Below are 13,477 nucleotides of genomic sequence, written 5' to 3' on the forward strand. Positions count from 1 at the left end.
TATTGCAGAGTAGAACTGGATCAACAGCTCCTGAGCCAGGCTGACCTTTAAGCTGGTGCAGGAAGTCTATCCTCTGCTCTGTCCTCACTTAAGATCCTGGGAGACTGTGGATCCCAGAAATCTGAAGAATTTTACAGCACACACAGTACCGTTCAACCCCACATCTTTATGCACGCTCATCACCATCCTCGATGAGTCTAATGACATGTCATCTGTAAACTTCACGATTTTACCAGACGGGTCTTCTGAGGTTTGCTTATTGGGAGGAGAGGAGAGAGGAGGACACAACCCTGGGAGGCCCCTGGTGATTTTCTGGATGCTTGATGTGATTCTTTCCAGCCTCACTTACTGCTTCCTCTCTGTGAAATTCCACTCAGGAGTCTTGACATTTCTACTCAGAAGTAACTAGAAAATTCGAGATAGTAATACTGTGGGGTTATTGTGTCAGAATTTTGACACAAAATGACATAACTCACACTTTTGACCTATCGCTGCCGGTTGATTTAATTATTCATTTAGTTATTTATTTATTTACTGGCAGTAAGCTTCCACGCCCATCCAGCAGCGCTACACAACTAAGCATCTCTAGTGAGGAGCACGACATGCCAGTAATGACCTTCTTATTTGTTCCTTTATTGAGTTATAAGCCATCCCCGAGAAGAGGTTTTAGCACTTTACCAAATACGGCAGTGTGGGGCGTGGGCAGCAGCGGTTTTTGACACGGGCGACACGGGCGGTTGCCCGGGGCGGCATCACGGGCATCGGCAAAAAAAAAAAAAAAAAATGCTCGTACTCACATCGGGAATGGCATAGGCACCGATCGGTTTTCTATCGCCCATTTGCTGGGAGTAAGGGCGTCCTCCGTTTGCGAGGTGCGCCTGCTGCTTGCGGCACAGGGAGGAGAGGGCGGGGCGGCGGGGGATTCTCTGGCTGGCTGGAGCAGCATCTAATAAACAACTCGCAAAATAAAACAAAATAAAAACAACAAACACTAAAACAGCGGACATTATGATACAGACTTATAATTTGCACCGACGTTTTTTCGAAATTCTACACGCGAAAAGTGAGCGTGAGAGCCCTCGGTGCGCCTGCTTGCTACTGAAGTCAAAGTAAACTTTATTGTCATCTCCACTACATACAGTCCAGTATATAGAGAGACGAGACCACGAGGCTCCAGTTACAGCAGTGCAAGTAAACAAACAATAAATATAAGAAGCGTAAGAAAATAAATCTACACTGCAGTTTGGTGATTTAAAGTCTCCCACACAACCTGTTGACAGGGGAGAGGGGCCGGCTGCTTCATAATGTTGTAAATCCAAGCCCATTATGTATTCATGATTTGAATCCTGGGTTGTGCGAAATCACAGAAATAAACCCTATAAAGTGAATAATATGTGAACTGAAGTGTAGGTCTATTAGGTTATGTTGTGGCGATCCTCAGGTTGGGGGATTTGTCTTCATACTGGAGTGCAAAATTAACACCAATGGAAGATGGACAAGAAAAGTTCAAAGCCATCAGGTGCTCAGTTTAGAAAAAACAGAAAACAAGAGGAGGAGAAACGAGCAAGGGAGTGTTCGCCCGGGGTGCCAAACAGGCTAGGACCAGGAGACAGATATCGCTGGATAACAGAGGGGATGCGCCGAGGAACTTAAAGCTTTAACATTATTGTGAAATAAAACTCCTGGTGGCTCAGAAATCGGTAAGATCCCGCCTCAGGATGATATGTTGCTCTGAAAGATTTTAAGTAAAACTTAGCAGCTCGTGTTTATCGCGGTCTATTCTTGGAGTAGAGCTGAAAGGCATAGCACCGAGGCGCGTTATGTCCGCTATCTGACATGGAAAACTTCTTAACTACTCAGTTAAACGGTTGTTAAACGCCTCTGTTATACTCTTAGAAATGAACACGCCTCCTCTGGCATGAAAACGAGCATAGATTTCTTTCATAGCTTTGTTATTTTAAGAGAGGTAAGAAATCCTGCAATAGCCTATTTGATTTAACATAACCTGTTATTTGTGAGAAACTTTCTTTGCCCCCATTTTACAACAGTGTGGGTGGTTCCCTTTAACTTTTAAGCTTTATATGGCACGACCCCCTCGACTGGGTTTTGTTAAGAACCTATAAGCATGGTATGCGCGCTACCAAAAGCGTAAACCCAAACCTGGTTTCCTGTCAGCAGAAGAGGCCACATAACCTACACCGCACAACCGCACCTTTTTTCTGATGTCTCGGTACCATGCTGCTGCTGCAATTTAACAGTCATCTCTCTCAGTTTAGATCACCATGCATGGAGTGTGTTTAAACCGTGATAATTCAACAGGAAGTTTAAAAAAGTGTTTCTGGATGTTGATCCCTGTTAAAAAAAAAAATCCACCTGAAAATAGTCCTAATATTCTGGCCTGATTACCATTCAGTCTGAAAAACTGCTTCGATGTTGCTACTGTTGCTTCCTGGATACTCGCTGTTAGCTCTTCAGAGCTGCTTCTTATGTCACTTTATGTGCAACAGGATATGTGACACCGGAGTTAATGGCAATTGAACGGGATCTATGGGGGCGGGGGTGAGTTAGAGTTGATCTTCTAGTGAAATTCACCACACCCTAGAAATAAGAAATGTACGTAAAAATTACCCTAAATAACTGTAAAATGGCAACGGTTAATTGCCTAAAATCAAAAAGGGGAAATGCTTGTAATATCTATGTTAAATTACTTTATATTGACAAACGGTTATTTGCTTTTTTTGTCTTTGAAAACAACAGGAAAAATCTGTAACATTATCTACAATTAATCACCCTACAATTTACATAATAATTCTGTATGAATGACAATCTTTCCTGCTTTTTTCATTTGAATTTACAGTTTACAACTGTATGTTAATTACTCAAAACATACCGTGCTTTTCATTTTAACAAAATGTCAAAACACTGTTAGAATTATTGTGAAAATTACGGTGAATTTTGTTTTAATATTAACAAGCTCAGACTGTTTGATAAAACAGTATATCTTAACAGTAAATACGAGCGATTACTAAAAATAAAAAATGTTTATTTCTTTAAGTTCTACAGTCTCACCAAGTAACTTGTGAAGCTCTTTGATCAAAACTGCTGTTTTTAAATGTGCTATATAAATAAATTTTGATTTGATTGTGATTTGATATAAGACAGCTATTTATAATGAAACTAAATTTTGTGGGATAATAATGGCAAAAGGCTATTTTCTATTGTAGAACCAATAACACCGTCTGTGTGCTTTTACAGTGATTTTTAACCCTTTAATGCACATCATGAGTCACAAGTGATTGTGTTTTAATCTTCCTTATCATTGAAAAAAAAACACATTCAAATTCAGAATCTCAGGGATTCATCAGTTAACTTGGTTTGATCATTAAACATAATTTTTCTTATTAGTTAATTGCTTACTCCTCTCCTCGAACTTCAACCATTCATTTCTATCCGTTTATGACCACTGTGTACCCAGGGCTTGACTGGGACAAAAAATCAGCCCCGGCATTTTGACTAGAGACCAGCCCACCAGGTATTATAGGAAAAACCATAAAGCCTTTGAATGAAAACAAACGCTTTTGTGACAGTGATGTACACTGTCCTGTTGGTACACAGCAAAATCTCCAGTGTTAAATTAACACTGGAGAGTGTCCAGACTGAATCAGCTCAGCAAGGGAGGCCAGCAGCACCCTGCACTGAACCAACAACCTTCAATTTCATTGTAAGTGTCATTAGAGTGTCATTAGTGTGGTGCAGAATGCACCATAGAGATGTACAACTCTCCTGTTGAACACCTCAAGACTGAAGGTACACCAGATATAGGAGGAATAAAATTTGAGTCAGTTTTCAACTGTTTAAAAGATTTTCACATCTGACAGCCAGGTTTGCCATTTTGATCAGGACACAACATTTTAAGGGCATTTTGTCATATGATGTTGTGCTGTTTTTTAAATTTTTTGTAAAAAAAAAAAAAAGAATGGTTGACCCACTCCATTCCAAATCAGAGCATTAAACAGTTTAAATACTCTGACTTTGATACCTCTTCAAAGCCGTGTGAGGTCACTCCTCAAACAAACTCTCAGGACAGTTAATACAAAACTGGAAATTTTTAAGGCTGTTGCCTCTGATAATTGGTGACAGAGTGGAATATGGAACAGATGATTTTTAACCCACTGCATCCAGACTGCAAATGAATCGCGCATTTGCGAAGCCACTGCTGGCATGTGATCCGCAGCAGCAGAAGAAAAGGACTTGTGAGGCTCAGTAACAGAGATTTAATTAGAAAAGTACAGAAATTTTGTGCCAAAAATATTATTTTTTCTGTATCGATACCTACTGAATCAGTCAGTACTAAAAAGGTATCGTGTTTTGGTACCCAGCCCTACTCGCATATCAGTTCAATTGCAATTATGTCAACGATACAATTCAGTATCCCAATGCATGACGCTAACTTCATTTCAGTTTGTTTTCATCAACAAATAAAGGAGGTGACATATAAGCTAGAGCAGGGCGATATGACCAAAATTATTTATCACGATATACATTTGAAAATTTGCGATAATGATATAACTGACGATATAATTGACACTAGACAAAATACTTTACAACTCCACAACGTTATTAGTGCAAAAAACCCCATCAATGTATTTTCACTTAAACAAGCAGCTGTTTTTTATGTGCATTAAAGTTATATAAAAATGTAACAGTGCAAATTCCTTGCTGACAGTTGAACCAAAAGGCATTTCCAGTGGAAACTGGCCGACATATCCTCAGCATAACCATGTATAATATCCACAAAACTTAAAAAGAGGTTATACACACACAATACCCTAATATTATGTTGAAGCACAGTACGTATCACTCCGCGAGGCGCCTGACTACGATAGCCGTAATGCTCCGACAATCCATCAAGCGGTGCGGGTTCGTAGCTCAGCAAAGTCGTACTAAAACATTTGACAGATTTTCGAGCGCCGTGTACGACATAAAATCGCTTTGAGGTCAGTAAACACAACCAGAGTTCATACATAAAGCACACGGGATTATAAGGGGCACTGTCGATTTTCAGAAAAATCAAAGGATTGATTTTAAGTGTGCATATCTTCACTGTCCTCTGATGGGTCTTTTGATGAGAGTTCTGACTCCTCCATAAGCACAACTTCATCAGATAAAGACAGGAAGAAGAGGATGAAGGGCAAAGCAAAAAAAACACAAGAAGTCAAAGAAACATGACCAAAAACCAAGAACAAGAAGTCAAGTGATTAACTTAACAGTTTGATTTTGCATGTGGTGTGTTTCATTACCACACTATTACATTAATGATTATGCTCTCTCAAATGCAGTCCAGAATCCGAAGCAAGTGGTCAACCGGTATAACAAGATTTTGAGGCTGTTCAAAAGAGGAGGCACCATGTCTGCTGCTGATTTTGGTTTGAATGTTACTTCATTATTTTATAAATTTTGTAGTTTAATTTTAATGATCATACATGTGATACACTTTATGTAAAGAGCTACAAGTCATATAGTTTGCATCCAGCCGTGTTCTGTATTACCTCAAATATTGGCTGACACTTTTTATTTTTGTATCATAATTTGTGTGTCCAATCTGTAAGCGTTGTTCTCATGTTTTTGTGATTGGCATCTTAAAAATACATTGCGTTCTGGATCTACCCTGTGTGTTGTCATTTATTTTTTGTTACAATGTACTTTAAAAACTTTCACATCTATAAATAGGTTGTACGGTATATATGGTCCCCACTTTAGATGGGCTCACTCAAGATACTTTACTAACAAGTAGTAAATGGTTTGTAACTTCCTAAATAAGTTTATTAAGGTATTTATGAGCATTTTAGATAATCTATCAAAAAAGAAGTTGGTCGATAGTGAGTTACAGCTTTGGCAGCCTTTAAGTGACAGTTATAAATATATTGTAAGACATCTGTTAAGCTATATATGAGTGATGAAACCCTGATATTCAGTGTTTATAAAACATCTAGTATGAAACTACTATGTGTAGTACGTGTAGAGTTTATAGTATTATATAGGACTACTAACCATCTACTTACCTTTTACCAGTTATTTTGTATAGCATTGAGCATCCTGAAATGACTGGTTTGTAACTGATGCAGAGTAGCGTTTATAAATGATTAATCAATGAGTTGTAGAACATGAAAACATAATTAATAAAAAGTGTTGTACATTAGCTTATTCATCATGAATAAAGTGTTTAAAGCAGTGCTTGAAAACTATTAACTGATTATGAGAAATACTAAGCATGGCATGTGATTTTAACAAGAAATAAGACTAAACTTAAAGGTTAGACTTTGGAAAACTCAGCTACTGTTTTTATGGACTGTACATAATAAAAAGGATAATGAAATAAAAATACAAATAAATGAATAATACTAAAATAATTTTAAATATAATTTTTTAAAAATTAAAATTTTTTTAAAATGTCTAAAATAATTTTGTTTTCCACAGACGTACTGTACAGTTATTCCTTAACTTCATATTAAAACATATTTGCTTCATTTTATTCTGATTATCTTTGTCTTCTTCCTGCAGATTATGAGACAAATGCCCACTAAGTAGAGGAGAAGCAGGATCCGACATTTAGTACAAGACTCGTCTTGAAACTTGCAGGACTATTAAAGTCACTTTCACCTCCTGACAGACTGTAACATCCCATCATGCCATTGATTGTGGTCCCTACTTCCCAGTTGTCCAGGATGCGAGTAGCTGCCCTGTTATTCACCTGTGTGGCATTCAGCGCCGCTGCACATGGAGCTCATCTGCCCATCACAGTCATGGCTGACTGGTGCATCTTCTGCTGGGCGTTCAGCTTCGCTTGCACTCTGCTGGTCCTGCTGGTAGAGTTGTTCGGCCTCCAGGCCCGGGTGCCAGTGTCCTGGTCCAACTTCCCCATCACTGTCGCCTGCTATGCTACACTCCTCTGCCTTTCAGCATCCATCATCTTCCCAGTCTTCTTCCTTAGACACCAACAGGCCAGTGAAACCCGTGACCATCGCATAGTTTCCACAGTCTTCTTCCTTAGACACCAGTTGTTCTATCGTGTAGCTCATGACCATCGCATAGTTTCCACAGTCTTCTCCTGCCTGGCAGCTGTTGCCTACATGGGGGAGGTGAGCCTGTCTAAAGCAAGGCCAGGAGAGGTGGCAGGTTACATGGCTACAGCTCCAGGCTTACTGAAAGTGTGCCAGACCTTTTTGGCCTGTATTATCTTCATCCTGATCAGCAGCCCAGTGACATACGACCATCATCCAGCTTTGACGTGGTGCATGGCAGTGTACTGCATCTGCTTCATCGTCTCCATGGCTGTGGTGGTGCTGTGTGTGGGAGAGTGGACCAGCTGTCTCCCCATCCCATTCTCCAAGTTCCTTTTGGCATATGGGCTCCTGGCAGTTATCATGTATTTGTCCGCCACCATCCTCTGGCCTGTGTTCCAGTTTAACTACAGGAGAAACGATGACCCAGATACAATCGCTGCATCTGTAATCACTGCCATCAATTTCCTGCTTTATTTTGCTGACCTAGTGTACAGTGCCAGATTAGTGTTTGTCAGTGGCTGAGAAGAGGAGAGATGTAGCGCTAATTTTGACCCCCCCCCCCCTTTCCTAATTTAAAAATCCTGAAACGTTTTTAAAATCTTTAAAATCCTACAAAGGGATCCCATATTTGCAAAGCCTGTGAGTATGTATTTATTTGAATGTGATCAAATAGTTGCCATACAGTATTTAACCTCTACTGTGAAATGATGGGTGAAGGACACTGTCTCAGCTGAACTCTGGACACACACACATACACATACACTGATACGCACTCCTCCCTCCTCCCTTTCCAAACGCCTTCGATGCTTGTCTCCTCCTGGAGAACACAATGGGTCTGGGCCCAGCGCTGGAAAAAATTCTGGAAAAAATGTTTCGGATTACTCCTCACCCTCTACCCACCCCTGTTGCTTGTCACGTGCTCCATAATGTTGTGCTGTGGACATTTATGTGCTTTCTGTGTAGAGGAGTTTTTTTGTTTTCTGATCTCATGCTGTCCTCCCATAGGAGCATAGCATGAGTAGAGGTCTCTTTTTTCCCCTCTTGGACTTTCCCATTGTATTGTACATTTCAGTGTTTTCCGTAATACTACCGGTTTCCGACCTGTCTCCCTATGTGATGTCTGTGTTGTGTATGTAAGGTCGGGGGGTCCCATTTCACTGCAGGGCAACTTGCATGTGACAAATAAAGTTTTCTTGAATCTTGATGTGTGCAACACAACTCTTACATCAGCTATCAAAGTGTGAGATTTCTCACAATGAAATACATTATGTATCATGATAAAGTACATTATATACTATTAAAGCCAATAAAGTCAGCACACTGGAGCACAGGGGGGTGGCAAAATTGGGCACTTGCATTTCAACACGCTCTAACTGAAAGATCATCATCCTGTAATCTTTTGTTAATAGCACTTTAAAGTCATATCAGTATCAATATCATTATAATACCAACAAAGTGCTCTGATATTTGTATTAGTTAAAGAAATTAAGCTTTTATCATAAAACAAATATCTTAGACTTTTTACTCACTTGGAAATGGAATGAATAAGTGAGATGAGCTGTCAAAGATGACAGTATCGATAATTAGTTATACTTAGTCATAAAACGTACTTTTAATTCAAATAAGGATATACATTCTGAGTCATGTGTTTTCACCCTTTGAATAATTGCTACAATGAATACAAGAACTTTCATTTCATTGGAAATCTATACGTCTTTTTAAATACCCAACACTGATACATGAATCACTTGAGAGGAGACCCTGCAGAGTGGAAGGCACTATTCAGAACTTTATGCAAAGTTTTGATTTTTTTTAAGTAGTGAAATTTGTTAATATTTATTGTTTACACTGTTGGTCTCTGCAATATTGCCGTGTTAAAGCAATTACAGCAGTTTCCAGAAGAGGTTAATCAGTGTTTTGGTGAATAAGTGTGGCAGCTATTTTCATGCCTGTAAAACAAAATCTTGAAAGAAACTTTAAAGGATCCAGGTCCAGGTGGCGGAGCAACCTGAATAAACGGGAAGTACATTGCAAGCAAATAAAGAAGCAGGTATGGCAATGTGATACAGAAAGGAGGGCTGACAGAAATACAACAAAAAATTAAAGCTGCAAGCAGCGTTATGAGGGCCCTCGCACCCCATCGCGTCGAGCTACGCCCAACACCTACAACCAGCACCTCCGATCTGATGTCACATTAATGACATTCATGCATTCAACCACCAGCTAACATTTCATCTCATTCAATCATGATTATAGTCGTCCCACTAGGTGGCGCTCTAACCATTACTGACAAATGGCATAACAAACATTTCCGAGCTCGAGTCTCATCACGCCTGCGACCTTTGGGACATATTGGACATTTTGATTTTGAGTGACAGCAGATTACTGCTTTTTGGCGAGTGACTGAAACGCCACATGCCGCCATGACCACCCCGTTTCCCTGAACGTAAAAACCTTCGCAATTTAACATCACAAAGGTCTTTAGATTCCACACACTGGAGATTGGTTCAATATGATGAAATCCCTTGGAGGAGTTCGTCAAAGAACGGTGCCTGGAAAGAGGGGAAAATGTTGCCAAAATTACACATTAACTTTAAAATGGCTGACTTCCTGTTGGATTTGGGATATTGCTCCAAGAGACTTTTTTGTACATCTTGATATCTCCTATAAGCTTACCAGGTTTCAGACTCATACATAAAACACAGAGCTGGGGCTGTGGTTTTGAAATTTTGTAGGGGGCGCTGTGGAGCCATTTTGCGCTATTCAATGAAAATGATCACATAACAACAAAGCCTTAAGCACAATGGAGGTGTGCGCCAAATTTCAAGCCTCTATAAACTTTCCAAGCCCCTCAAAAGCCACTTCATTTTTCATGGTGAACAGCGTTGCCACCAGGGTGCGCCGTTCAGTTTAAAGTCACAATTTTTGCACTAAAGCATCATCAAGGACTGATGGTGATATTCACCGCTTTTGAGGTGGCCACTATGAACCTGTGAAAATCAGTACAACAAAGTGTAAGACATGACATTTCCTGTTCCCACTAGGTGGCGCTCTTCATATTCCTGACAATGGGCACATCAATCTGTTCAGGGCGGGTGTGACATCATGCCTGTAAAGTCTGGTACTAATCAGACTGGATTTCATGGAGTTATACTAATTTGTTTCTTCATGGCGAGATATCAAAGTTCGCCATGCTGCTGAGGTCACACCCTTTCGTGAAAAGCCACAGTTTTCACTGTAACCCAAGACCAACTCCTTAAGGCTTTCCTGGAGAAATTTGAGGCTGCAGATGTCACCCATCACTATACTGTACCCCAAAGTGTAAAACATGACATTTCCTGTTCCCACTAGGTGGCGCTGTCCTTGATGTCAAATATGGCAGTTGAAATATGTTCAGGGGTGGAGCCTTATCATATGTGTTCACTTTGGTCAAGGTCAGAAAATGTATGACAAAATGAGAGGCAATAAGATTTTCATGGCGAGTCATCGAAATTCGCCGTGGCGCCACGGCCTCATGGTATTGTGAAAACTCAAAAGCTCCGCAATTTAACATGGCACAAGGGTGTAGTTGGCACTGACCAAATATGAAGGTTATGAAATCAAACCCCAAGGAGGAGTTCGTTAAAGTTCGAGGCATGGAAACGGTAAAATCAGAGCCAAAATGTCACCTTCAATCCAAAATGGCGGACTTCCTGTTGGGTTTAGGACATTGCCATAATAGACTTTTTTGTTCGACTCTGAACGTTATATAGGTGTACCGACTTTCAAACATGTAGGTCATACCCATATCGGGGGCTCGCGTTTTTCATTTTTCTAGGTGGCGCTACTGAGCTAATTTTCCCTGGCCATGTCTGAGAACATTAAAATACGTAAATTTTCACCAGACCTGACGCGTGTGCAAAATTTCATGAGTTTTCGAGCATGTTTAGGCCCTCAAACGGCCAATTCATTTGCCGGAATAATAATAATAATAATTAAAGCTGCAAGCAGCGTTATGAGGGCCCTCGCACCCCCGGCGTGTCGAGCCACGCCCAACACCTGAAACCAGCACGTCCGATCTGATGTCACATTGATGGAATTCATGCATTTAACCACCAGCTAACATTTCATCTCATTCAGTCATCATTATAGTCGTCCCACTAGGTGGCGCTCTAACCATTATAGACAAAGGGAATAACAAACATTTCCGAGCTCGAGTCTCATCACGCCTGCGACCTTTGGGAGAGATTGGACTTTGTGTCTTTGAGTGACAGCATATTACTGCTTTTTGGCCAGTGATTGAAACTCCACGTGCCGCCATGACCACCCCGTTTCCTTGAACGTAAAAAGCTTCGCAATTTAACATCACAAAGGTCTTTAGATTCCACACACTGGAGAATGGTTCAATATGATGAAATCCCTTGGAGGAGTTCGTCAAAGTATGAAGCCTGAAAAGGGGGGAAAATGTCATCAAAATTACACATTAATTTTAAAATGGCTGACTTCCTGTTGGATTTGGGATATTGCTCCAAGAGACTTTTTTGTACATCTTGATATCTTACACAAGCTTACCAAGTGTCAGACTCATAGATGAAACACAGAGCAGGGGCTGATGTTTTGAAATATTGTAGGGGGCGCTGTGGAGCCATTTTGCGCTATTCAAGGAAAATGGTTACATAACAACAATGCCTTCATACATTTGGAGGTGTGTGCCAAATTTCAAGCCTCTATAAACTTTCCAAGCCCCTCAAAAGCCACTTCATCTTTCATGATGAACCGCGTTGCCACCAGGGTGCGCCGTTCAGTTTAAAGTCACAATTTTTGCACTGAAGCATCACGAGGGACTGATGGTGATATTCACCGCTTTTGAGGTGGCCACGATGAACCTGTGAAAATCAGTACAACAAAATTAAAGCCATGACATTTCCTGTTGCCACTAGGTGGCGCTGTCCGTATTTCCGACAATGGGCACATCAATCTGTTCAGAGCGGGTCTGACATCATGCCTGTAAAGTCTGGTACTGATCAGACTGGATTTCATTGAGTTATACTAATTTGTTTCTTCATGGCGTGACATCAAAGTTCGCCATGCTGCTGGGGTCACACCCTTTCGCGAAAACTCACAGTTTTCACTGTAACCCAAGACCAACTCCTTAAGGCTTTCCTGGATAAATTTGAGGCTGCAGATGTCACCCATCACTATACTGTACCCCAAAGTGTAAAACATAACATTTCCTGTTCCCACTAGGTGGCGCTGTCCTTGAGGTCAAATATGGCAGTTGAAATATGTTCAGGGGTGGAGCCTTATCATATGTGTTCACTTTGGTCAAGGTCAGAAAATGTATGACAAAATGAGAGGCAATAAGATTTTCATGGCGAGTCATCGAAATTCGCCATGGCGCCACGGCCTCATAGTATTGTGAAAACTCAAAAGCTCCGCAATTTAACATGGCACAAGGGTGTAGTTGACACTGTCCAAATTTGAAGCTCATACGACCAAATCCCAAGGAGGAGTTCGAAAAAGTTCGAGGCATGGAAATGGCAAAATTAGAGCCAAAATGTCACCTTCTCTTCCAAATGGCGGACTTCCTGTTGGGTTTGCGTCAATGGGCCCACAGACTTTTTTGTTCGTCTTGGCATGATACACATGTGTGCCAAATTTCATACATGTAGCTCAAACGATGTGGTCGTAGGGCTGCATTTAACAAGGCATAGGTGGCGCTCTAGAGCCATTTCCCTGTGCTCATATGTAAAACCATTAAAATACAAAATTTTTCACCAGACCTGGCATGTGTGCAAAATTTCATGAGTTTTTGAGCATGTTTAGGCCCTCAAAAAGGCCCTTGTTTTGCCTGAATAATAATAATAATAATAATAATAATAATAATAATAAGAAACGGAGCAGATACAATAGGGCCTTCGCACTCTCGGTGCTCGGGCCCTAATAATAAGAAACGGAGCAGATACAATAGGGCCTTCGCACAGTCAGTGCTCGGGCCCTAATAATAATAATTAAAGCTGCAAGCAGCGTTAGGAGGGCCCTCGCACCCCCGGCGCGTCGAGCCACGCCCAACACCTAAAACCAGCACCTCCGATCTGATGTCACATTGATGGAATTCATGCATTTAACCACCAGCTAACAATTCATCTCATTCAATCATGATTATAGTTGTCCCACTAGGTGGAGCTCTAACCATTACTGACAAATGGCATAACAAACATTTCCTAGCTCGAGTCTCATCACACCTGAGACGTTTGGGAGAGATTGGACATTGTGTTTTTGAGTGACAGCAGATTACTGCTTTTTGGCGAGTGATTCAAACTCTAAGTGCCACCATAACCACCCCGTTTCACTGAACGTAAAAAGCTTCGCAATTTAACATCACAAAGGTCTTTAGACTCCACACACTGGAGATTGGTTCAATATGATGAAAT

The 13,477-nt window shown here is 40.8% G+C and overlaps 1 protein-coding gene across 1 annotated transcript; it reads left to right on the plus strand.

Annotated features, from left to right (window-relative positions):
• Positions 1-1,631: 1,631 nt before the first annotated feature.
• On the plus strand, positions 1,632-7,619 carry LOC308393463 (myeloid-associated differentiation marker homolog). The gene is made up of 2 exons (XM_080877235.1): positions 1,632-1,700; positions 6,562-7,619. The coding sequence occupies exon 2, from the start codon at positions 6,687-6,689 to the stop codon at positions 7,584-7,586; it is 900 nt and encodes a 299-aa protein (XP_080733361.1). The 5' UTR covers positions 1,632-1,700; positions 6,562-6,686; the 3' UTR covers positions 7,587-7,619.
• The last annotated feature ends 5,858 nt before the right edge of the window (positions 7,620-13,477 follow it).

This window comes from Rhamphochromis sp. 'chilingali', assembly GCF_963969265.1.
Source record: "Rhamphochromis sp. 'chilingali' genome assembly, chromosome: 1".
In the NCBI taxonomy this organism is placed as follows: Eukaryota; Metazoa; Chordata; class Actinopteri; order Cichliformes; family Cichlidae; genus Rhamphochromis; species Rhamphochromis sp. 'chilingali'.

Excerpts from the sequence above, each read along its gene's own strand:
- LOC308393463 (XM_080877235.1), top strand. The coding sequence starts at position 6,687 with ATGCCATTGATTGTGGTCCCTACTTCCCAGTTGTCCAGGATGCGAGTA.